The sequence below is a fragment of the Podarcis pityusensis genome (assembly GCF_964106645.2).
Source record: "Podarcis pityusensis genome assembly, chromosome: 1".
Taxonomy (NCBI): Eukaryota; Metazoa; Chordata; class Lepidosauria; order Squamata; family Lacertidae; genus Podarcis; species Podarcis pityusensis.
This window is the reverse complement of record NC_138028.1, coordinates 82,265,093-82,291,664: the sequence shown is the minus strand read 5'-3', so window position 1 is coordinate 82,291,664 and position 26,572 is coordinate 82,265,093. Positions and strand designations below refer to the sequence as shown.

General features: G+C 42.7%; 1 protein-coding gene across 1 annotated transcript in view; it reads left to right on the top strand.

Moving 5' to 3' along the window:
* Positions 1 to 161: 161 nt before the first annotated feature.
* Positions 162 to 26,572, top strand: part of COL18A1 (collagen type XVIII alpha 1 chain) — a 155,088-nt gene continuing 128,677 nt past the window's right edge. Inside the window, exons 1-2 of the mRNA XM_081021637.1 lie at positions 162 to 271; positions 377 to 444. Coding sequence (XP_080877763.1) covers positions 261 to 271; positions 377 to 444 — 79 coding nt within the window. The 5' untranslated portion in view covers positions 162 to 260. The remainder of the gene's footprint in view (positions 272 to 376; positions 445 to 26,572) is intronic.

The window sequence follows — 26,572 nt, the reverse complement described above, 5'->3', positions numbered from 1 at the left end:
TTTTGGGGCCCCAAGAGAGTGGGGCCCTAAGCTATAGCTTGTTTATCGTATACGTAAATCCGGCACTGGGTGATGTGGGGGAACTCAAGGCGCCCCCTGCTCCGCTAGACACGGTGCGGCGCTAGGACCCCGCGGCCGCCGGACCGAGCAAGCGAGCGAGCGAGCGCGCCCTGGGAGGCGAATCCTGCTCAGAACTTGCTGCCCCGGCAAGAGGAGGCAGCGGCAGCTTCTTTTCGCCTCAGCGCAGCGCAGCCGCGACCATGCGCGCCAGGTGAGCGGGGCGAAGCGGAGCGCGGGAATGCCGCTGGCCGCGGCTGGGCGGGCGGGAAGGCGGGCTGGGCTCGGCTCTATATAACCTGTTACCCTTTCCCCGCAGGTGTCTCCCGCCACGGCTCCTGCTCGGGCTCTTTGTCTTGCTCGCTGCGCCCGCGTCGCCCCAGCGAGGTAAGGCGGCGAGGCGGCGAGGGCTGACCTCCTGTTGCCCCCCTCTCGGCAAGGACTCTGGGGGGCGAGGGGAAGCCTGTCCCTTCGCCGGTGCCTGGGGGGCGGAGGAGGACGAGGAGGAGGACTCATCTCAGCCAGCCTGCAGGATGCGCGTCCCGAGGGGGCTTCCCGGGACTCTGCCCTCCGGCGTTGCGCCCCGAGGGGCTGTCAGCGCACAAAGGGCGCCCGGTGCCTCCCGGAGGTCCGGCGAGAAGTTCGCCGCCTGCTCCCAGGGGGCGGCTGGGAAGTGGCCGCTCCGCCGCAGCCTCCCTTGGAGGCGCTCTTCCTCTTCCTCCTCCTCCCCTTTTCCAGAAGTTCCTAAAGTCCCTGATGGGGCGCATCATGCCGCTCTTTCGAGCGGCTTCAGGTTGCACTTCCTAACCCGGTTTACCCGCAAGTAAATCCCATGGAAATAAATAGGGGCTTTGTTCTGAGTAGATATAGTGAGGTTCATGGATGCCAACTTGAATAAAATATGGGGGGGGGGGAGTAAATCCTACCCCCGCATAATTGATCACATGATAATCAATTTGAATGGCGAGGCCCATCAACTTTGGGGACTCCCGACCCCCTCAAATATTTTATTGGGGGGGGGGCAGAAGGGACCTCGGCTCCTAGGAGTTGGCTCCGATGATTAGGTTCCACCCCGCTCCATCCTGAATTTATATCCTAAATGGTTAACCAAAATAGTGCACCTGAGGTGCTGAAGCCAAACTTTTCTTGAGTCTACTACTTGTGCTGGTGAATTAATACATCATAATAACACCTTAATATGCTATACTAGACTCATGAATTATTTTCTTTCAGTGCATCTAGAGAAAGGTGCTTGTGATGGTTAATTACTTAAGAGGCTCTGTTAGAATGAGGATTTAAGTTTATCTTGGTGTAATATTCAACTGATTTTTTTTTCTTAATGAAAGAAACTGCTTTGGTATAGAGTACAAACGTTTTAAAAACTGTGGAGCAGAAAGAGCCTGCTTCTCTGGGATGCTTTACTCCGTGAAAAAGGTGTGTTCTGACTAACACTAGCTGCACAGGGGCATGCCCTGCTTTGTATGGATTTTCAAGATTTAAAGGTGTTCCTCTCAGTCTTGCAAAACAAACACAAACTTGGCCAAATGTGGTTCTCTGCAGCAGATTGTGCTCAGAGTTAAGGATTTGCCCAGAATCTGCTTCCTACCAGGCTTGCAAAGAAGACACTTCGCCCCGCCTCCATATCATTCAAGTATGAAAATGTATTTTTTATGCAGTATGCTGATCATAAGTTTCCCTCTAATGCCTTAAATCAGAAAATAGGTATATTAATTAGTTTACATAATGGGATTTAATGTATCTTAAGACAAAGGCATGAGAGTCTTGTTTAAAATGCCTTTTTTGCATTCCCCATCTCTGTAATGTGAATTTAAAACTTATCTTGGTTAGATATTATGTACATTTTGACTTTGGAATTGGTTCTTTTCTGCTTTCTGTCTTGTATTACTAGCATTTGCAAGTGACACATTCCAGACTAAAAGGCATTCTTAGCATCACTTGTGAAACCCTAAGTCTTAGGAAGTGGCCCTGAGGCTATAGCTCATAAGATGCTTTGCTTGTGCAAGTTCCATTGAAATCCTAGTTAAAATTATCTCTGCAGAGGAGCTTCCTGTGTTTCAGCTCAATGCACAGCCAGAAGTAAAAGAAATGTAACTTGAAAAAGCCAACATATATGGTGATGGACAAATAAATTGCAGTGCCATTAGATACCCACTTATTCAGATTGCATAGGTGGTGCAGGCTCCCACCATCACCGTAGTCTGTTGGCAAACCAGCACAGCCTAAACTACAAATTTATGTGGACTTGGTGTGTGTTAACTGGGTGTTGGATATGGTTCTGATTCTCCATGTAGATGTGCCGTAAAACTGTTTAGAGTTTGGGATTCTGTAGGACTAACGTCCAAGGAAGAGTTGTCAGAATAAAGTAAAAGGTTTTCTATGAATGTTTTAGGCTAGTTCCTATTTGTGCCACTTCTTATTTGTGATGCATGTTGTGTGCAAATGTCCATAGTGACCAAAGCTGTTAGGTGATGGGATTCCTCCACCCTTTTTTGCATCTGAAACGTGGCCATAAACTGATAACTGGAAATCTAGATTTTAGACCTTTGACAGATGAAATGTGCAAGAAGCCATGAGAATATATTTGCTCTACAGCTGTGCAGCATAAGCCGAAAAAAGCTCAGGTGTCCTGGTTGCTAATTTAGTCCTAGAACCCTGCAGAGACACTTAGATATTGATAGCCTTTAAAGGAGTCAACCAAGGCTAATAAAAAGTGTTTGTACATTTATAGGCAAATAACCTCTGTATTGTTTTATCCACATAGGAGCTGGTCTGTAAACACTGATGAGAATGTAGTCCATGAAGTCAGTGAGACAACATGAACCTAAGTGTTTGCCAGGCAGGTGTTCTGAGGCTCTTTTAAGATTTCTTTAAAATGCCTTTGGCTATTCATGAATCATGAGCTAATAAAACTCTTGTGTATCTGCACTATTGGTTAAACTATTAAATGTGAAACATTGTTTGGCTTTAAAGCTCTAGGGTGCTTAAGTGTGATCCACATGTACTGTCTTTGAGTGGAACCTTGAGTGACGCATTCTGTCAACAAATGCACACATTCCATTAGACCCTGCTTGTATTGACTGGTAGGGGGGAAGGGAAGGGAGACCTCTTTAACACTGCTTAATGGGAGCTTTAGGACTGTTTCATTCTCTGACTTCTAAAGGTAACATCTATTGGATTGAGCAAAAGCGAACATGTTAGGACAAGGAGAGGAAAGTTTGCAGAGGCCAGATGCAGTTTTCCCGCTCTCTTTCCTCCGCGTTTGCAATCTATCCAAGGAAGAAAACGTGTTGAATGTCACATATTTGTATGGCAGGTTTCATTAATACAAATGATAAGCTCCTGGTGCTGACATTGTTGTGCAGCTGTTTTCTGCTGCATTGCCCTCCTTAGAGTTTAACAAGAAATCACCCTGGAGCTGAGCTGGTCAACTTTTAAGGGCACATCTCTTCAGGGCTGAAACCTTTCTGCTTTGGAAAGAAAACGTTCATATTAAGTTTCCCATTGGTTTGCAGAGAAGACACACATAAGATCAGGGATGGGCATCCAGAGTCCAGATGTTCCTGGGCTCCCAATTTTCATCATCCCTAGCTGGTTGAGTTCAACAGCACCTGAAGACTCAGAGGTTCATCAGCCCTGCTATATGTGGTTTCCATGACAGGTACCCTTTAATGCAGAGTGTGTTCATGGCCCCTTTCTTTATCCGCAGATCAAAGAACAGTTCACAATATCAAAATGCAACATGAGAACACAAAATACAAAATGAAAATGAAAGAAATCCAAAACAAATTCCCCCTCCCACAAACACATTTAAAAGGCTATTGAATGTTAATCATCCCAAGGCCTGGTTATAGAGAAACATTTTTGCCTGGCTCCTAGAGCTATATAGTGAAGGCAGCAGTGTGCCTCCCTGGGGAGAGCATTCCACAAATGGGGAGCTACCACAGAAAAGGCCCTTTCCCTTGTTGCCCCCTCCAGACCACTCATGGAGGAGGCACACGTAGAAGGGCTTCAGATAATGATTGCAGGGTCCAGGTCAGTTCATATGTGGAGAGCCTGTCCTTGACTAACTGATAGTGTTGAAAGGATTATCACCATCAAAGGTACTGACTGCATAGGCTGAAGTGATGTGAATAAGATCAGGTGAACCTTCTCTGCCCTTCTGTGGCACTGCCAGGAAGAGTTCAGCTATTTTCCTTAGCAATGGTTTGTTGCTTCTGCAGACTGAAACATTGTGGTTAATGTTAACGATGGTTTGTTTAAAATGGGTAGGAAACTGAATCTGGACAGTAGGCTGGATTCAAAACTCTCAACCTTAGCAGCATACTTTGACAGATGGATGGACTTGCAATTTAAGCAAAATGTCTGTGCTTTATTAGAATGTAAAAAAAATAGAACACCCACATTGGCTGCCATATTGAATTTTTGATCACCTAGGCCCTCCAAGAAGGTCCCTTCTTGTTCTCCACACATCCTCTCCAGCTATCACTTCTAGTTCCACATTTTGTGTGAGTGAGACAGAGGTGGTGGGTGGGTATAACTACTACATAATTTGTTGGGAGCAGGGGCTTGTAGTGACATATGGGGAAAGGGATCTAGAGTGAGAAGGAGGACTGGGAAGTGGGGATGGTAATGGATGGAGTGATGGAAAGGAGAAAGGTTTCCGAAAGCTCTGGCCCCACTAGTGTATGGCCCCTGCCAGATTACCCCCAAGGGAATGGGGCCCTCAGTAGAAAAAGTTTCCCCTTAAATATGTGTGTGTGAGAGAGAGCGACACGGGACCTAGCATGGTTCACCAGTCAGTTCCATGTTGCATATAACACCAGCATTTCATACCAGCAAGCAAGGAGAACTGTTTTAACAGAATGCATCTATAATGAAAAGCATCACATGGAACTGAAATACAATCTAGATATGTTGCAGGAACAGAAAGAAGTAAAACTTTACCTAAATGAAAATTTACCATTTACCTTTGGCTGATGTCACTTAATCAGCTTCAGTTGTCATCAGAGGAAAGCAGTGCCTTACAATTCCACCAACATTCTGCTTGCTGTAATGTGGTATCTTCTGAAGCTTATATGTGTGCAATGTTTCAGACAAATTCTAGACTGATATGGTTCATGTGGGAATCAGATAATTATCTTAAAGTGCTCGATGGAGATCCGTCACTAAACAAAGAAGGAGTTGTGGGTTAACTTGCACTTTTTGGACAAACAATGAGATAAAAAGGGAGCTTAATGTTTTGATGTCTGCGTTGTAAAGTGCCCTGGGATCTCAGCTGATGAAGGGTGGCAAGATAAGAGCCCATCCAGATCAGTATACTGCTCAATACTGATCTGCTGAAAAATTGCGATGTAATTGAACTGTTTATGTTCTTCATATACTTTTTTATTATTTTTAAAAGGGCATTGGATGTGAACATGTGCAGCGTTTGATAATCAATCTGCCTCCAAATGCACTTTTGGATTTACCTAAGGCATTGGCCACTGGTATCTTGTTTCTCAACAGGATAAAATTAAATTATCTTAAATGGCTCCTGAGAGATTTTGATGTGTGCAATATGAGCTGTGCTTTTGAAATGGTGACATTCTGATTGTTGCGCTTTATGCAGTCTCAAGATTCATGTAAAATCAATGAAAGAACCAGTATAGTTTCTTCTGTATTGCTGTGAAACTATGTGCAATTTACATTGACAGTCCGCAGAAATATGCTCTGAATAGACTATAAAGGGCAGCTACAAAATGCCTGGTTGGTGATGTAATGGTCACCTTGTCAGTAGACTGTTGTGTACATACACACAGAGTGACATTCCTTTTGCTTTTCTCCATGCATTGTACCTTTGTTCATATTTGTTTAATTATTACCAAATATGAAGGAGAAGATTGAAATGTAATTTAGTGGTGAAAGCCTAATTGTGTGGAGCTTTTCTGGGGTGCTATATCTTTTAAATAAGTTCTTGCACATCTTCTAATGCAGGGATGTGTTGTATTGAGCCCCCCCCCCCGTACTAACTAATTAGTAGACATCTATTCTGTTCCTACTCTGTAGTTCTTGCAGACAGTCCGGTGTTTTCCCTACTGTGGTCTCTCTCTGCCAGCAATGGGTTGTATCTAACAGTGTCTCTCAGCTGACAAAAGGCATTTTGATCCAGCAAAGGTTCCAACAGTGGAGCCAGGAGGGCAGAAACTTTCACTGCTTCCCCCCCTACAGCCCCTCACCCCCATCTGCTCCAGAGTGTTGGGAACAGGATGGGATTTGGGTGGTTTTTTTGGGGGGGGGGGTGATTGCTAGAAGGAAGGGGAATGGGTGAAAATTGCCTCTCTCCCTGTTCCTCTGATGCAAGATGGTGCTGGAAAGCATACTCAGTGAATGCTAGGGAGCTATCCTTCTAGATTGGTTCATTGTGGATGTTGTGGACATGTACTTCTGGCTAGACATAATGGGCAAGAGTCAACTAATGAGTCTTGTCAGCGGAAGCCCTCTGTGCAAAGACTTCCACATGCACAAGAGAACTCTCTGTCCTCCAAACTAGCTCTGGGGAGAGTCAGAAGAACACTTGAAGAGTGCATGGTGGTGGGGAGGAGAGTGGGGATTGTTTTGTCTGGCATGCCAAAATGAGGAGAGACACTGAATTCTTCCCATTGTCTCTGTCTGTGTGGGACTGTCTCATTTGGCTTTATAATGTGGAACTGTTATTTCCACAAAGCAAACGCACAGAGTACTAAACAGCTCTTTAGCGTTTTCAGCACTTGGAAAAGCACACGTGTGAAGATCAGAAATACCTCACATTCCTGATGCTGAATGTGAAGAACCCTCATGCAAAGATTTTTTATGTTAGTGCTACCTAGCAGGTTAATCCCTTCCAGTTGTATATCACCTGCATACTAGAAAGTGCAAACAAGTACAAAATGATGCACGTTGGGGCAAAAAGCCCTATCTTCACATATATACCGATAGGATCTGAACTGGTGGTAACTGACCAGGAAAGAGATCTTGTAGTGGATAGCTGAATGAAAATGTTTACCCAGCATGTGGCAGCTGTGAGGAAAGTGAATTCCATGTTGGGAATAATTAGGAAAGGGAATGAAAATAAAACAGACAACATCACAATGTATTTATACTAATCTATGGTGCAACCACACTTGGAATACTATAAATATGATGGCTGTGCTTCCAAAAAAAAAGCAACCAAAATAATAACTTTACTAAGAGGAAAAGGGAAGTCTACAATTTTGGGGGCCTTTTAGTTTAGGAAAGGGAGGACATAATAAATATATACAGTGGTACCTTGGGTTACATACGCTTCAGGTTACAGACTCCACTAACCCAGAAATAGTGCTTCAGGTTAAGAACTTTGCTTCAGGATAAGAACAGAAATCGTGCTCCGGCGGCGCAGCAGCAGCAGCAGCAGCAGCAGGAGGCCCCATTAGCTAAAGTGGTGCTTCAGGTTAAGAACAGTTTCAGGTTAAGAACGGACCTCCGGAACGAATTAAGTACTTAACCCGAGGTACCACTGTATATAGTATGGGGATTGTGGATAAGGAAAATACCCCTCTTTCCCCCATAATGCTAGAACCCCATAATGCTAGAAGTTGAATGTTGGGAGGTTCTGGACAGACCAAAACAAAGTACTTCACACAGTGTGTAGTAAAACCATGCAATTTGCTTTTACAAGATGTAGTGATGACCACCAACTTGGCTGACTTTAAAAGGGGATTAGACAACTTTACAAGACTATAAATGGCTTTTAGTGATGATGGCAGTATGTATTACCTTCCAGTAATCAGAGGTAGGATGGCTCTGAACACCAGTTTCTGGGGTTCATGGGAAGGAGAGTGCTATTGCTTGTGGGTTTCCAATAAGCATCTTGTTGCCCATTCTGAGAACAAGATGCTTTGTTAGTTAAACCAGCCATCCCCAATGTAGTGCCCTCCAGATGTTTTGGACTACATCCCAGCAAGCATGGCCAATGGTCAGGGATGATGGGAGTCATGGTTCAAAGCATTTGTCATATAGACAAAAGGAGTTACTGCCATGTATGCTGCCTTGAGCTCATTGGAGGAGGAGTAAGATGCAAACACAATAGAATAATATTTGAAATGATCCTACATTGGGTCTAGGAAGGTCAGTAACCAGTTATGCCTGAATCAGGTGAGTTAATAATCATAACTTGATAGAAGAGGCTACCTTCTCACTTGCATCCCGTTATAGCCTCTGCAGTATTGTCCAAAAGCACCAATCTGACATGTGACTCTTGTGTTTGTGGTGAATTCCATTATCAAACATAGGTTTTTGCAACTATGCAGAAGGATTTCTGCACATTCTGCTGTCAAACAGATTGATGATTATGCTGGGAAGGCTATTCTGGGGGACAGAGGGCAGAATAAATGTAGAAGAGGGCGTAAGTTCACAAGCTTTGAGAAATGCTGCTTTAATGTCCATGCTGTGATGTTTGCAATGTTTGAATATTGGCATGGAAATCCATGCAGAAATTGACTGGAACTTGTTGGCCTTTTAATTCCATGATTGGTTCCATGGAAAGTAAATACCTGACTTGTTATCTCCTCTCTCTGCTTATTACCACTGTGCTTTTTTCTTTATCTACAAGTGTTTCCTCCCTCAAGACATCCCGTCCCTTGAAGATTATGAGAATCTTCCATTGGGCTTTGTGGGAGGTAGTAGCACTAATCTGGGGAGGGAGGGATTTGTTCTATCCTTTGACATCGAAATTAACTTTTTAAAGGATGCATGTGCACTGACTGTTCTGACTGTTCTGATGACACAAATTAAAAGAAGTTAGCAAACTCCCATGTTATGTTCTCCTATCCTAGATAGGTTGTTTTTGGCAGAAACAAGCAGCTTATTTTTATATTGGCCAAAGAAATAACAGTTTGCTCTTTGATGTTCATGTTAGATTAATAACCTGGAACCTGACCTATAAATGAAGCTTGCCACTAATACGTATTGATACTTTTTCAGGTTTTAAAGTCACAGTTGATATGTTTGTATTGGTGTATATATACACATGGGTATATATGATAGCTACACCTTGCCCTGCACCCTCTTTTTATGATTACTGCATTGTATGGAAGTTTAGGTTCTGCAAGTTCATCCTGTCTTGCTTGCATGGTGAAATTATAGTGTGGGAGCTTTGTTGCCTGAAGTTTTTAAATGTCACTTTAGGTCCATATAATAAAGTTGTTCAGTATACCAGTTGAGAATAATGGATCTTGTAGTTTTAAAGAGATATCCTAGAATGGCAGGCTTGCTTCACAATGGGATAACCACATCACATGCCCAAAGCATGGAGGACACCTAATGGGCAAACCATGGTCAAGGATGATTAGAATTGCCACATATAGTCCAGCAACATCTAGAGGGCGAAATGTTTAGTTACTCTGGAATTGGGTATTAGTGTGACTTCATGGCCTAATACAAGAAGCAAGCAGTGTGTGCTCCAGGCTTTAGTAACTGACACTTTTGACAAATTGGTTTACGTTTGATAGATGCAGCTGCCCATAAGAAGAGTCACTTTTGTTTGCTTTTACTGTGTCAGCCCCTCACCAAATAATTCCAGATCATAGTCTGCCTAGTGCTGTATTTAGAAGGCTTAACTATGATTTATACATTTGCCTTTTCTTTGAAAACTCCCATGGTTCTTTCCCTGTAGCTGTCATAGCATATAAAAGAATCCTGAACTCCCTCTCTTGATTACAAAGTAGAGAGGAATCTTAACCAGATAACATTCCTAGCATCCCCCTCATCTCAACCTTCCATACTATAAAATAATACCCGGTGAACTCCAAGCCCAAAATGTCTGTAGTGAGAGATAAAAGCAAGCTGCATGTGAAAATATAGGTAATAGGAAAAAGTGGTTCTAGTATCTAAAGTCACATTACAGTGGTACCTCGGGTTAAGTACTTAATTCATTCTGGAGGTCCATTCTTAACCTGAAACTGTTCTTAACCTGAAGCACCACTTTAGCTAATGGGGCCTCCTGCTGCTGCCACGCTGCCAGAGCACGATTTCTGTTCTCATCCTGAAGCAAAGTTCTTAACCCGAGGTACTATTTCTGGGTTAACGGAGTCTGCAACCTGAAGCATATGTAACCTGAAGCGTATGTAACCCGAGGTACCACTGTACCTTGTTAGCTTGCTCTGGGACCGTTTGCCAACTAATACATAAATATCCATGCATTATAATTTATTTCTTTTACTTACCTTCCTGATTCCCACCCTCCCTTATGATTACATAGTATTCACCTCCTGTCCCTTTTCAGCTATTTGGTTTGTATTTTTGCAAAGATTTCCAACAGCAGAGAATTTTGACTGGAAAATATTGGGAAGCAGGTAGTATTCATCTTCGAAAGTCCTCAGAGTCCTGTCTATAACATGGGTATATAAAACTCCTGATTATGTAAAAGTAGGAAGCAACTTCTGAGAATCTGAATGTGAATTTGGGCCTGGGGGTGGGGTGGGGTCGGGAGATGTGCATTCTACCTGCTATCCAATTGTAGCTAAGGAACTCCGGTTATACAATGTTTCTGGTAGTGGGGGAGCAGGCAGTGCTGGAGCAGGATGCATCATTCTCCCTGCAGGAATGTTATCTTCTGCTCTGATGTGGCTGCCATTCTCCGCCCCTCCCTGTCCGGTGTCACTAGAGTGAGAATGGATCAAAATGAGTACCTGCACATTGTGGGTAGGGGAAGAATAGGTGGACTGCTGGAATGTAGCAGCAATGCATCCCACCTTTTGAAATGACCTGGATTACAATTGCAGTTAATGACAGAGGCGAAAAGGACGAGATGGTTGGACAGTGTTCTCGAAGCTACCATGAGTTTGACCAAATTGCGGGAGGCAGTGGAAGACAGGAGTGCCTGGCGTGCTCTGGTCCATGGGGTCACAAAGAGTCGGACACGACTAAAAAACAAAAAGAATATGTATAATGGCAAAATGTAGGCAGACAACAATTGCCTTACGATTTCTCTTTCCAACTATCCTCCTTTTTTCTATTTTCCCTAATAGAATTTTTCCTGATGTGCCTAAGACATCATAGATGTGCTATGCATCCTTTACCATCCTTATTTCAAATGCAGGCATACAGATTGGAAGAGGTTTTGTTTAACTGGTTAAAGTAGACAATTTCCTTTGAAATACAGTAATACATTTTGATCTGTTCTGTCAGTTGCTTTCAGTTTTCTTGCATTCTGTGCAAATACTTCAGGAACAGGACAGAAGTGAAGCTGAACAAACCTAAGAGGTACTTTAAAAGTGCTGACTTTCTGCTCAAACAAGCTTAAGGACCTGCTGGTTTAAGAGCTCAATAAAAGCTAACAAGCTCACTGGCCGTGTTTGCCAAACAAGGCAAAATGCTTAGTTTTATGGATCTCATATTCTCAAGTAGTAAGAAGGAAACAAACTTAGGGAAAGGGGCAGAGGAGCCATCTATTTAGGGCGAATAATGTACTAATACCGTGAATAGACACCTGATATGGACATTTGGAAAGCCTGTATATATTCTAGTATGTAATCAATTTTCTCAGCAGTAACTTGGGATTATTCTCACCATGTCTTAGGTGAAGCGAGAAGCATAGTATATGGATGTATAATCAGATAATATGGAAAGAACTGAGTGGCTGGCGGGGGAACAGCTTCATTTTGGGCTTATGTCAAAACAAATCATTTTGGGTAATAAAGTGGCAAGTCACTTTTTATCCTCTTAATGTAGGAGGCAATCACAACCACGCTTGTAGAATTCATGTCTGTGAGGCATGATATTAATCTATCCACAAGACAGATAGAAAGTTTTGACTAAACAGTGTAATCGTAAACATATTAACACCAAAACAGTGGGTGGAAATCAGCATCATGCTCTTCCAGTCATTCTGTCAGCACAAGCATTTCTCTTGCCAGAGAGAACGACTCCCCCACTCCTCTCCCCATGCTGTTCTTGGGGTTCTCCCAATCCTGCCCCCCCCCCAGTGATTTGGTGTGGGTGGAGAAGGAGAGCATGAGGCATCAGGTTAGTTGAATCCAGCCCAAAATATTAAGAGGACTGGGTTTGCAGGACTTGCAGAAAAAAAGGTAGATTCTCAGATGGATGTGAGCACATGTTTAATAGGGTAGGTTTTTTCTTCTTCTTTTTCACTATCGGTTCCTGATGTAGCTGCTTATCATTTCCTTTTTTGCTTTTAAAAGGTACTGAGAATCACTTCAGATGCAGCAAAGTCAGTGTGCTCTTGACTGAGAGTCTGAGACAACACTGAATTGAGTGAAACTGGTCCAGTATACCTGAAGGAGCGTCTCCACCCCCATCGTTCTGCCCGGACACTGAGGTCCAGTGCCGAGGGCCTTCTGGCGGTTCCCTCGCTGCAGGAAGCCAAGTTACAGGGAACCAGGCAGAGGGCCTTCTTGGTAGTGGCACCTGCCCTGTGGAACGCCCTCCCACCAGATGTCAAAGAGAACAACAACTACCAGACTTTTAGAAGACATCTGAAGGCAGCCCTGTTTAGGGAAGCTTTTAATGTTTAATAGACTATTGTATTTTAATATTCTGTTGGAAGCAGCCCAGAGTGGCTGGGGAAACCCAACCAGATGGGCGGGGTATAAATAATAAATTATTATGATTTTGATTATTATGAAATCTTCAGCTGCCAGAGTTGAAAGGGTTGTGTGTTTCATGTGATCTAGGAGCATGACTTTCATGCCACTTATATTGATGACCAAAATTACCTGTTGGTAGGAGCCAGATTCCCATGCAAGTCAGCTCCTGTTTTGATACATACAGTGACGTAGCTTCCTTGATCTGCTTTACCTGGCAGGGTTGGACTTCCCATTTGTTTTTGTGCTGTCTATATCTGTTAATGGAAGGAATAAAGAGGTTATGGGAAACTCTTGCTAGATCAGAGCAAAGGCCCACCTAGTCTAGCGTCCTGTTCTTGTGGTTGTCAGCCAGATGCCTAAGGGGCACCCAGCAAGGTGGCATTGAGATTTGCAGAATACTGGCTGAAGGCTGATTGAAGGGCATATGCTTAAAAATGGGTTATGTGACACACTTGATTTCCATTAAAATGCCTCAGTGGGAAGAACTCGGTCCATTTAGTAATTCATTCCTTTTCAGAAATTCCATTTTGGCAGCAGCTGGACATCAGTTTTAATAGTTGGTGGCCAACCAGATCTGTCTGGCCGTGAATCATGGGAAGACTTATCTTCTCCACGATTAGGCAAATGTTGTGCAAATTTCAGGGAAGAATATATGATGGGGAAGCTCTGCTAATTACTGGCAAGGCAGCATTGAGAGAGGACAGACCTAATTGTAACCCTTTTGGGGGGGAGTAGAGGGGGGGTAAGAGATATTATGAAACACTCTACTTCTCTAGAAATAATGCACCAGACTAAAGTATTAGCACTTTTCAAACAATTACTTTATTCACATTATACTAAAATTCAGGGTCATTCAATGAGCTTGATTATCAGTAGGTTCATGACAGACAAAAGAATGAAGGGATGAAGCATGCAAACTGGACAGCTTATGGTGGGGGGGGAAAAAGAATTTTCACTAAGGTGTATTTTTCCCCTCTGGGTGTAGAATCTGAAACTTCCTGGTGGTGCAGAATCTGAGAATGAAAATGCATAGCTCAGGAGGATACTGGGGAGGTGCTTATAGTGATGTAATAGAAAAGCAAATGTCTGATAAACTGGAATGAATATGTGCAAATAAAACCAGGAGCAGCTGGTGTGGTGGGGGTTCCACAGAACCCCTTTCCTGACAGTGGCTTACCTGGTTGTGTTGGGGCAAGGCAGCAGTGAAGTTGGGATGGTGTGGGTGAACCAGAAGGAGCTTAAGTGTCCCACCATGCTGAAAAAAACTCTTGGGCCTGTTCCACATGATACCAACAGAAGTTAATTGTGTGTCCGCTTCATGGTACTGTGAATGTGGCACTGTGCTACTGTGGCACTACATGGCACTGTGAATGTCCCAGCCACGTTAGTTTTGCAAATCATCTTCTCTCCTTCAAATGATGCACTGCATATTGAAGACTGATCCGATGAATATTCTGCAAATGACCCTAGTTTTAAAAACCTGTGAAGCAGACCTTTGGACCATGTTGGAAATATGTTTTCTGAAACAGCACCTGGACATGATGGGGAAAGAACTGACTCTTCCTTTATCCTGGATCGTGTGTGTGGCATGGCGCTGTTGGTGAATGCTATGCAATTTAGCCATTAGAGAGTTTAATATGCCACTTAATTTCTTCATCCTTTCCCCTCCCTTTTAAGTTTCTTTAACTGCCGTTTTTCCTGTGTGCACACCAAATTCTTTTTAGACTAATCTGTTTTTAATGGTTTAGGGGGATTACATTTTAAAGAGCAGTTTCAAAGGGTTTGTCTGTTCTTTTTTTAAAAAAATTGAGAGCTTACCAAGAAAGGAATTACAATTGGCATTTCAAGAGAGTTCAAAGTGATAAGGGAGACATCTGTGATTAAACATTGGATACATATCAGTGGCCCAAAGCTGTGAGATTAATAAAAGGATTTAAATGATCCTTAAATATATCTGATGGCAAATATTTCCCCAAAATTATTTTAGTCATATCTTTTTATTCTCATTTTTATTCCATCCAATGGATTGTCAACCCCTCTTTTGTGAGGGTGTGTGTGGGATACATGCACTATTTACTGCATGAAATATGTTTTGTTTAACTTGGAATATAGTAATTTCTTCTCATGCACACAGCTGCATACTTATGACAGAATCCCCTACCTTGCTAGCTATTGGCTAGATGTTTGTAGGTAGTAAGAATACTGCAACATACTTGTTTATTACCTGGATTAGGTGGTCTGTGCATGACTGTGATGGTGATCCAGTTGTTGCGGTTCATATAGCCCATGGCTGAACAACTTTATATGGATGCCTAGATCTGGATGCTGCTTCTGGAGAGGTCTGCTGGAAGCCCCCAACATAAAAAAATATGTAACTAGTTGCAGGCAAAAACTAGCCCTTTGAATGGAGTGGAGAATTACAGATTGAACTGTTGCTGCATATAGGCATATAGCTATTCCAGAGGCAACTCCGCAAAAGAACTAGTTTAGGAGAGCAAAGAGGTAGCAAAGGCCATTATTACAAGAGCAAGGATTGTTATGCTCATTAAAAACAAATATGCTGTGACTGACAGCTGGGAGAGTAATGAGTGGAGTGCTGGCTACCCCTGGAATCATCCCTGACCTATTTCCACGATGTACTGCTACTAAGCTTGTTCACCATTACTGATCCTCCTGCTAAGGAATTCCAGGATTCCCAGAAAAACAATTTGAAAACCTTTGCTCTGATTTCTGCCATCGGGTTAGTGCAGGGCAGATTTCACCCTCATCTTATTATAATATTCTCTGGTATGAATGTGTGGAAAATAATAGCTATTGATTATTCCAGCATGCTTCTCAATTTCTTGGTGAAGCTGGTGCCCTTGGCATATTTTGGATAAGCTACCTTATGGGATAGCTGCTTATACTTGACTATGGGTGTTCACATTTGTAAATTGTAGCTGCTTGCATATTTTTTGTTTGTTTCTTTTGATTGTCAGAATGGGTTCCCATCAACATAGGGGAGATTTAAGTTGTGCTAGTGACAAAAATACTTTTCTCCACTGTGGGAGAGAGATGGCTTCTGATCCTATTTGTGCAGCAGAGGGACAACACAGTGGCAGGTCCAGATTCCAATGCTAGTGACCCAGAAATAGTCTCCTTGTTGTACAGTATGACCCATGAGAACAAGGCTTGTGAAATTATTCTTAACGAGGATGACTCATAACATGAGCCCAAGAACAGAGACTGACCTTGGGATGGGAATGTGCAGAAATTGTGGTTAGAGGAACACTTCTTTTCTTTCTCACTGCTAAAAGTGAAGCAGAGAGGCTCTGGAATTTCTGAAATGCATCCATGTAATGAGCATAAATACAGTGAGGCTGCATCTTGTAGAGACCTTAGCCTTGTTCTTACAAACATGCCATTTATCAAGTGGTTACTTTTGTGATAGCTCTTTCCCACTTACCCTCATATCTCCTTTGGCATAATTCTCAGTGCAGTCGGCTCACAAATGCAACTGAAGTTCATCAAGGGCTGTGCTGGAAGAGTAAAATGTGAATTGACTCTGAATGGAGGTTTGAAACTGGGCTTCCTACATCCAAGCCCAGGAGGCCTCTTGGAATGGGACTATTCCAAGGAAATTGCTAATTTGTGGTCCAGTGTGAGTCACGCTCTTGCATTCTTGCAGCATTTTTATTGTAGCAGATGCTTCAAGGATGTGGGACTCAGGGTACTACTGCAGCATATGCAGCCTTTTAAATGAAGCCTTCCTTGTCCTATCTGGTGAGAGCATACATGCTGATCATTGTTGGAACATGTTTGGATGTCCATTGTAAGAATCCTGTAGCAGAGGGCTACGTATGAGGGCATCTAATTTAAAAAACCATAGCTCTAGTCAAGTCAGTAACAAATGTTAAATGGATTATGGAAAATGGTAAAGGGCTGCTATTTCCTCTATTTCTGGTGGCCTCAGTGATAGCAACTGGTAGCTATGGGGTGGGGGGAGTCTCTCAGCTCGAGCTGTGTCCAAGCATGACGGAAGGTTTCTTTCCTCCTTTGCAGAATTTGAAATTCACCAGGTGAGGCACCAGGCACATTTTGCACCTGGCTATCAGCCACTTGTGACCAAGTGAAAATGTCTGGGCGCCAGAATGGTGTCTGGTGTCTCCACCATCTGGAGGTGCATACCTGGGGATCCTTGGGTCTTGGCTGTTTTCACACACCAGCAACGCATCCTGTAGAATTGTGTTTTATCTACACAATCATAAGGAATTTCAGGAACCAAAAATATGTATTGAAAAATACAACTTTTGAGCTGTCTGGCCCAATAATGGCAACTAGGCATTCCATTTTGGTGACTGTATCCCTGGTTTAAGGAGCCATTTGGCACCTAGCTTATATATCTGAGTTTCCAACACTGCTCCTCTGTTGTCTGCGGCCCTAAAAATATAGTGTCTCACACCTCTGCCCCAGTCTTTATGATGAGGTAGGGATAGGAGGCATAATGGAACAGACTGTTAGATGATCTTCATGGTTAGTTCTAACTATGTAATCTATGGACAGTGCAGATTCAGTAACTAGGAAAATCTTGTTTGACACTCCATTCTTTCTTGTTGAGAAATGCTTTTAAGAGCAAGGGGACAGCTTTGACATATTCAGAGACTAGAGGCAAGTAAGCTGAAGTGTTTGCTGATTATCTCCTGAGTTTACTCAAAAATGCAAAGTGCATTGAGAATGCAAGCTGTATCACCCTTTATGTCATTATTCAGCTCTCAAGAAACACATTTAATTTACCTGGTATACTATCCCAGATGATTTCATGTTGCTATGTCTTCGAGGTTCATGAAGTTGCAGGAACTGGCAGCGAACTGACTGTTCTCATTTAGATTAAGTCTAGGAAAAGAAAGCATTCACTGTAGCAGGTAGTGAAAAAGGAAAGGTGTGCTGGAGGTATTAAGGAGTTTATATTTCACCCCAGGCATTTGAAGGACAAAGGCTGTGCTGTTCATGGACTATCTGGTGTCTCACCAGCTGCTAGAATCAACTCTTGTTCGATGCAGCTGCGTTCTTGGAATATTGCTTTCTGACTGCCCTGATCTGGCTATAGATTTTGTTGCCCCTGCCATAATAGAAGAAAGGCTAAAAGGTGCCATTGTGGCCTTGATAATTTTTTAAGTAGAACTAATTCTAGGTATGTTTTGTCATCCATAACATGATAGGAACATACTGCCTTACACTGATTCATATGCTTGGTCCACTCAACTCAATATTGTCTACACCGACTGGCAGCTGCTCTTAGGGATTTAAGACAGGGGCCATTCCCAGCCCTACCTGGAGATGCTAAGAATGAAACCTGGGGCTGTCTGTATGCAAAGCAGAAGCTTTACCACTGAGTTATGGCCTTTCCTACCAGCCCATTTGAAAAGTCACTGTTTTGATATGCATTTAATCTTGTTCTCCCCACCCCTCCGCAACTTGTCTAGCCCATTCTCAACTTTGCAGAGTAGTATATTCAAAATAGATAGAATCATAGAATCATAGAATCATAGAGTTGGAAGAGACCACAAGGGCCATCGAGTCCAACCCCCTGCCAAGCAGGAAACACCATCAGAGCACTCCTGACATATGGTTGTCAAGCCTCTGCTTAAAGACCTCCAAAGAAGGAGACTCCACCACACTCCTTGGCAGCAAATTCCACTGTTGAACAGCTCTTACTGTCAGGAAGTTCTTCCTAATGTTTAGGTAGAATCTTCTTTCTTGTAGTTTGGATCCATTGCTCCGTGTCCGCTTCTCTGGAGCAGCAGAAAACCACCTTTCTCCCTCCTCTATGTGACATCCTTTTATATATTTGAACATGGCTATCATATCACCCCTTAACCTCCTCTTCTCCAGGCTAAACATGCCCAGCTCCCTTAGCCGTTCCTCATAAGGCATCGTTTCCAGGCCTTTGACCATTTTGGATGCTTTCCTCTGGACACGTTCCAGTTTGTCAGTTACAGATAGGTAGCCGTGTTGGTCTGCCATAGTCAAAATAAAAAAAATCCTTCCAGTAGCACCTTTAAGACCAACTAAGTTAGTTCTTGGTATGAGCTTTCGTGTGCAAGCACACTTCTTCAGATACACTGAAACAGAAGTTGCCAGATCCTTCTATATAGTGAGAAGGTGGGGAGGGGTATTACTCAGAAGGGTGGTGGGAATGGGAGATTGGCAGATAGCTGAGATGAGCCTGCTGACGACTCTTAACGACTGTAATAGGTCTTACAGGAAAAGGCAAGGGGTGAGAAGGTGAGAAGGATCTGGCAACTTCTGTTTCAGTGTATCTGAAGAAGTGTGCTTGCACACGAAAGCTCATACCAAGAACTAACTTAGTTGGTCTTAAAGGTGCTACTGGAAGGATTTTTTTTCAGTTTGTCAGTGTCCTTCTTGAACTGTGGTGCCCAGAACTGGACACAGTACTCCAGGTGAGGTCTGACCAGAGCAGAATACAGTGGCACTATTACTTCCCTTGATCTAGATGCTATACTCCTATTGATGCAGCCCAGAATTGCATTGGCTTTTTTAGCTGCCGCGTCACACTGTTGGCTCATGTCCAGTTTGTGGTCAACCAAGACTCCTAGATCCTTTTCACATGTACTGCTCTCAAGCCAGGTGTCACCCATCTTGTATTTGTGCCTCTCATTTTTTTTGCCCAAGTGCAATACTTTACATTTCTCCCTGTTAAAATTCATCTTGTTTGTTTTGGCCCAGTTCTCTAATCTGTCAAGGTCGTTTTGAAGTGTGATCCTGTCCTCTGGGGTGTTAGCCACCCCTCCCAGTTTGGTGTCATCTGCAAATTTGATCAGGATGCCCTTGAGTCCATCATCCAAGTCGTTGATAAAGATGTTGAATAAGACCGGGCCCAAGACAGAACCCTGTGGCACCCCACTAGTCACTCTTCTCCAGGATGAAGAGGAACCATTGATGAGCACCCTTTGGGTTCGGTCAGTCAGCCAGTTACAAATCCACTGAGTGGTAGCATAGTCAAGACCGCATTTTACCAGCTTCTTTACAAGAATATCATGGGGCACCTTGTCAAATGCCTTGCTGAAATCAAGGTAGGCTACATCCACTGTGTTCCCTTCATCTACCAGGCTTGTAATTCTGTCAAAAAACGAGATCAGGTTAGTCTGACATGACTTATTTTTCAGAAATCCATGCTGACTATTGGTGATCACAGCATTCCTTTCTAGGTGCTCACAGACTGTTTGCTTAATGATCTGCTCCAGAATCTTCCCTGGTATTGATGTCAGACTGACTGGGCGGTAATTATTTGGGTCCTCTCTTTTCCCCTTTTTGAAAATAGGGACAACATTTGCCCTCCTCCAGTCTGCCGGGACTTTGCCTGTTCTCCAGGAATTCTCAAAGATGACTGCCAGTGGTTCTGAGATCACATCTGCCAGTTCTTTTAATACTCTTGGATGCAGTTCATCTGGCCCTGGAGACTTGAATACATCTAAACTAGCCAAGTATTCTTGTACTATCTCCTTAGTTATTCTGGGCTGTGTTTCCTTTGCCGAATCATTTGCTCCAAATTCTTCAGGTCGGGCATTGTTTTCTTTATCGGAGAAGACTGAGGCAAAGAAGGCATTGAGGAGTTCAGCCCTTTCTGTGTCCCCTGTTTGCATTTCACCATCTTCTCCTCTGAGTGACCCCACTGTTTCTTTGTTCTTCCTTTTGCTACGAACATACCCACGAAAACCATTTTTGTTGCTTTTAACCTCTCTAGCAAGCCTGAGTTCATTCTGTGCTTTAGCTTTTCTGACTTTGTGTCTACACGTGCTGGCTATTTGTTTGAATTCCTCTTTGGTGGTTTCCCCCCTTTTCCATTTTTTGTAGACATCCTTTTTTAATCTTAACTCCGTTAAAAGTTCTTTAGATAGCCACCCTGGCTTCTTTAGGCACCTTCCATGTTTCCGTCTCATTGGTATTGCCTGACGTTGTGCTTTTACTATCTCCCTCTTAACAAACTCCCAGCCATCATGAACTCCCTTTCCTTTTAGTATTACTGTCCATGGGATCTCACCCAGCACTTCCCTAAGTTTTATGAAGTCGGCTTTCTTAAAGTCAAGAAATTGAGTCCTAGTATGCTTGGCTGCTCCTTTCCGCTGTATAGTAAACTTCAGAAGAGCATGATCACTCGCGCCTAATGATCCTTCTACTTCTACCCCACTAACCAGGTCATCAACACTGGTTAGGACCAGATCTAAAATGGCTGTTCCTCTTGTTGCTTCTCCCACTTTCTGGACAATGAAGTTGTCTGCAAGGCCAGTGAGGAATCTGTTTGACCTTATGCTCTTGGCTGAGTTTGACATCCAACAAATATCCGGGTAATTGAAGTCCCCCATTACTACTATCTCCCTTCCTTTTGCATGCTTGGCCATCTGTTCCAGGAAGGCATCATCTAGATGAGCCCAGTGACGTTAATAATTCTCTTGAAGCATATGGAATTTGCCCCTGGAAATCCCCCCTTAGTAGTTCATGGGTAACACTAATATTTTCAAAGGTCAACGGAAGATTTAGCCCAGTATTCTGTATGTGGCCACATCATTCTCAGATCTTTAACAGAACCATTGTTCTACTCATACAAAACACTTTCTATACCCGTGTAAAAGAAGTCTGAGACACATTCCTGGTAAATTTTTTATTGATCAAAAATGGCTTCTTTCCTGCAGCATTGGGTATGTAAAGCAACTGAAACAGATAAGTAGCAATTCTGTTAGCAAAAACTGCAGATTCAAATGACTTAATGCCCACTTAAACATCCACATGCTTAACAGTATTTCCCAAAACATCCCTATTGTTTGTCTTCTAAATTGCCAAGGACTACTTGATTCATAGCTGTTAAATGTAGGCTTATATTAGGCTGCTTCCACTGTCTGTTGCAGCGATGAGAAACCTGTGGCCCTCCAGATACTGTTGGATTCCAATTTCTATCAACCCCAACCAGCATCACCAGTGGTCAGATATAGTTGGAACAACATCTGATTTGCCATGCCTGATCTGTTACCTACACCACCACACATACTTGATGAGCAAAATTTAAACAAATATCAAATGTAATAAAGAAAACACATAGTGCATCCTGTTAACTTTAACAAAAGGTGAATTCTGTTTCCCATTTAGTCTAGGCCTTCTCCTTTAAGTTTTCCTATTGCAGTGGTTCATTATGAGTAATAAAAGTCTATCATAGTGCAATAGCTAGTTTGGCTATTTCTAGGTCTGATTTCACATCAAAGTAAGCTGGGGACACACATAATATAAAAAGAGGTCTTGGTCTCAACTCAGTTTCCAGCAAGGGGGGAGGAGCTTGGTGGATGGGCTTGAATGAGCTTTCATTGAACTGGTACATTTGCTCTCCAGTTCACTTGAGTGCTGTAGAAGAATGCACAGAAAGTTCACCCGCACACACACATACACAGAATTAGTAGCTGGAAAGTTCATTTTTAAAAGGAACTAGTTGCAGTTCATCCTTTTACAGAGCAAACGTCCAAGTTCATCCACATGTTCTTCATTGGTAGGTGGGGAAGATAAAATATCAGCATTCAGAGTATTACAGGTTGCTATGCTGAAGCATAGAGCCCAAAAGTAAACAGGGGGCCACACACAAGTAAAAGTATGTCTGGCAGACAGAATGTCAATAGGTGGAACTTCTCCATAATTGTATTCCATAGTGTAAAAGGTTTACCCTGTTTAATTTGTGCCAGCCATACAGATGTTAAAAGCACAAGGCATCATCCAACTGTTGCTGTCATCATGGTGTAACGCATACAGATAATAGTTATTGTTCCCTTTTAAATAAAAATGTAGGAGATCCTCATCACTGATTCCCTGGAACATGCCTGGTGGCACCTTGTCATAAAAACTACATGAAGGGAAAACTTGAATAGGGCTTGATAAAGAACCTGAGGAGTAGGTATCTCAGGTAAAATACAATTTTCCCCTTGGCTTTTTGTTCCTTCATGCTGCAAGGACTTTCTGGCATAAGAAGCAGGCCTTGCTCCCCTGGCCCATAAGACAAAGTGGCCCTTTCTTGTAGGGTTCCTCTCTCCTCTTTAAATAGGGTATCCTAGAAATCGGGTATCCTGGAGCTTCAACAACTAACAAACAAGTAGGTATTCAGAGGTTGAAGCATTTCTCATTACTGCATCTCATGTCCATGGAAAAGCTTCATACACTAATTTTCATCTCATTATGCAGCTGTTAAAGGCATTGGAGCCCTGCCGGGGAAAACGCTGACAACACTGTTAATCAGGTGTCTGATAATGCTTGAAGGAAAGTGCCTCTAAATACAGATCATATGACTTTACTTAGTTCTGAGGCAAGAGGTTTCAAATTATTAATTAACGATCATTGTCACCGTATGTTAAGTCCACTGACATGGTAGCCAAACTCTGTGTTTTTTTTAGGATTATGCAAAAGGAGATAATTTCCCCAGGAAATGCAGATAAGGGCACAAAGCAGATATTCACCTTCCAGAACCATTTTGTCCAAGGTTTAACAGTGCATTTACTTATTTAGTCACAGGTGGCAGGGAAAGGTGCTGTGTGTGTGTGCATGCACTTAAGGAAACTGTGGGCAAATGGTTTAGTTTTAAGTGGAATTTTATCCGAAATGTATCCTTTAAAAGCACTTGTGATATGTCCGTCACTCACTGAAAATAAGCATATGGAGAAGATTTAATTGCTTATTTATACCTTGCTTTCACTTTATCCTCAGGTTATGAATCAAGGACATCATGATTTGTACCTCTTCCAGTGAATCTTAAGGCCAAACTAGATATGATCTTAATTGTGTGAATGTGATGAATGTCCATGTTTCTTGTTACATAAATAGCAGCCAAGGGGAAGGTTACAAGCTGACTAGGGACCGTAGAAAAGGAGGGGGAGTTTAACACTCTCTCCCAGCCATGGCCAATGGGAACTTCCCTTGAAATGCAAATAACAGCTTCAGAGAAGGAAATTTTGTGTGAACAGTGGCAGAGAGAGAAAGAGAGAGAGAGTTGAATTATCCCTCCCCAGCCTCATGGTCCCAAGTCTACTCAGTCTTCCTCATGGTTGCCAGTTACATAATAAGAACATGCCCATTAAATGCATCCATGTAATTAATGCCATGCCACTTTCAAGAGAGATGTTTCAAATGTTGGTTCTAGCCCGTTTACAAGATGGGTCTGTAGTATTTTCCTGTTAGAATTATAGTGTGAAGTGACCCTAAATTCCCCCCTCCGACTATTCATTTGTTGAAATCCAGAATAATCAAAAGGGCTTGACCTCGTTGTGCTACTTGATCAAAGTATTCACTTGGAGATGCAGTGGTACCTTGGTTTGCATACATCTTGGTTTGCATATGTTTTGGATTACAAACACGTCAAACCCAGAAGTGCGTGTCCCGATTTGCAATCTTTTTTTAGATTACAACCCATTTTTTGGGGGATTATGAACAAAATTTTTTGGGAAGCCCCATTGGTGAAAGCACGCCTTGGGTTACAACCTGTTTTGGTTTACAAACGGACCTCTGGAACGGATTATGGTTGTAAACTAAGGTACCACTGTATTCAAAAGACAGCTGGAAACAACTCTAGGCCCAGGCACTGATCCTAGAGTGCCACTGCAACATTCTTTGGCTCTGAGGATACCTGTCTTCCTTCTGGTTACCCATGTATCCTTGGGGAAGTCTGTTGTATCTGGGATTTGACGAGTCCATATGGACAGCACAGGAATTCTTGATTGTATAAAATAGCTTCAGTTGTTTTTCCATGCCCCAGTTACTCTGCACTCTCCATCGTAAATAGCCATTATGGGACTTCCGGGGTGGCGCCATCGGTAATGACGGATTCCCTCTGATCTGGAGGGACCAGCTCCACGGGAAACGGGTCTTTTCCGCTACGGCGAAGCGGGGACCCTTTCAAAAATCACAGGCGGATGAAGCCTGTGACCATGGGACTCGGCGGGCACCTTTAGCGCCCCCCCAACCCGCAAAGGAACCCACTAACGGGCTCCGGAGCGAAGAGGGGGAAGTGGCGCGGTGCTGAGAGTCAACTGCTTCTTCCGTGGAGCGAAGCCGCACAGCCGTTGCCGGAGAGCACTGCCTTTTTCCTGGGACAATTTGGCTTCTAAAACAATCACCCGTGAGTACTTAAATTTCGGACAATTGGACTCTAAATAAGGACTTGCGTGCAGAAAGGAAAATTGGACTTAAAAGTTTATTTCAATTTGGCACTGAAACGGGAAGGTCTAAACAGGAAGTCAGCCTTCCGTTTCTTTGTAGATAGATTAAAGCAAAGACATGGCAAACTAGAGCTCAGAAAATCGCTTGTAAAGGACTAACTTTCATCATTTAAGATTGTTGAACCCCCTTCGGAAGCAGGAGAAGAGGGGGGATTTTTTCTGAACTGTTTAAACCTGCAGAAGTGAGTGTAAAGTAAAGTAACTTTCCACCGTCTTGATCCTGGAGCGGGGTGTCAAGACTGACGTTTTTTGAAGCTCATTGACCAGAGACAAACGTTTTTGACAGATAGCTAAAAGAAGAGAAACATAGTGATTCCATTGTTCCCCTTCGCATTTTAAAGGAATAAATATTGACAAAATATCTGAAAAAGGAAACTTTGTTGTTAGATTTGTCTTTAAAAGAAAAGAACAAATAGAAGTTTTTCCCCTAGAGGGAGCCTGTGAAACTGTAACTAATTCTGAATCGGGGAGTTTGCAGCTGTTACAGATTACGATCGTGGGAATAGACTTCTGACCTTGCAGGACAATGTATTCAGAAGCTCTGCTGTGTGCTCTCTGTAAAACAAGTGCCCTACTGGAACAGCTACATGAGAAGACGGACTTGATGACTGATGCAATCAAAAATTTTGAACAGGCAGTGGGAAATTATATGGAGCCCACTCAGGAATTAAATCAGGAGTGTGCCCTGACAGAACAGATGAGGGAAGAGGATGTTACTGAATCTTGGGCGCCAGAGATGGAGGGAGCTGTGGCCCAGCAGGAACATGAGCTTTTGGATTTGACAAATGAACTTGGAAAAAGCCAGATTTGGAAAGATAAAGTTTGGTTTGGTTTGGAAATGGGGGGTTGGATAGACCCCCCCCCCCATGCAGGGATGTTTGGACTTTTCAGGTCTGGCAATGGGCCGTGAGATGTTTGGGGTTGTGGGGGCTCTTAATTTTGGAGAGACTTTGAAACATGTTCTTAAATATCACATGGAGTTTAGTGTGGACTATGGAAAAGGGGCTGATATGTCGAGAAGGGTCAAAAACATTGCTAAGCTGGAGTTCCCACGAGTGAAAGGAGCAGGAGACAAAGGAAAATACAGTTATAAATATGAAGAAGAGCCGTGGAAGGGACATGGAAGGGACTTAAGGGCCTCGGATATAAGATTACCAGGTTAATGCGCTAGATTGATGAGATAAAAAGGACTGACAAAACCCGGGACCAGGAGGAAGAGACGCTGGATGAAGATTGGATTTTTTTTTAATTTCTTTTTTATTATTAGGATTGTTTTATAAAACTGATGAATGTTAGAAAAATGTTGGAACGAAATTATTTGGCTTTAGCAAAAATGTTTAAAGAATTATGTAAGAATATTATGGTTATGAGAAGTTGGTAAAAATAAGATTTAAGTTTTAGGTTTTAAGGTTTTTTATAGTAAGATAAGATTAAAATAGATTAAGGTAATGTAATGACAAAATATTATGAAATATGGAAAGGATTTGCTGTGACAATTAACAACTAGGATACAAAAAAAGGGAGGAGGAGGAGGTCAAAGAAAGAAGGTAATGACAGTTAAGGATTTGAGAATAATGGATTTGTTTTTAAATGTTTGTGGTATATTTTTGTTTTTTGACTGTGTTATGATATTTTTTGATTTTGATTTTTATT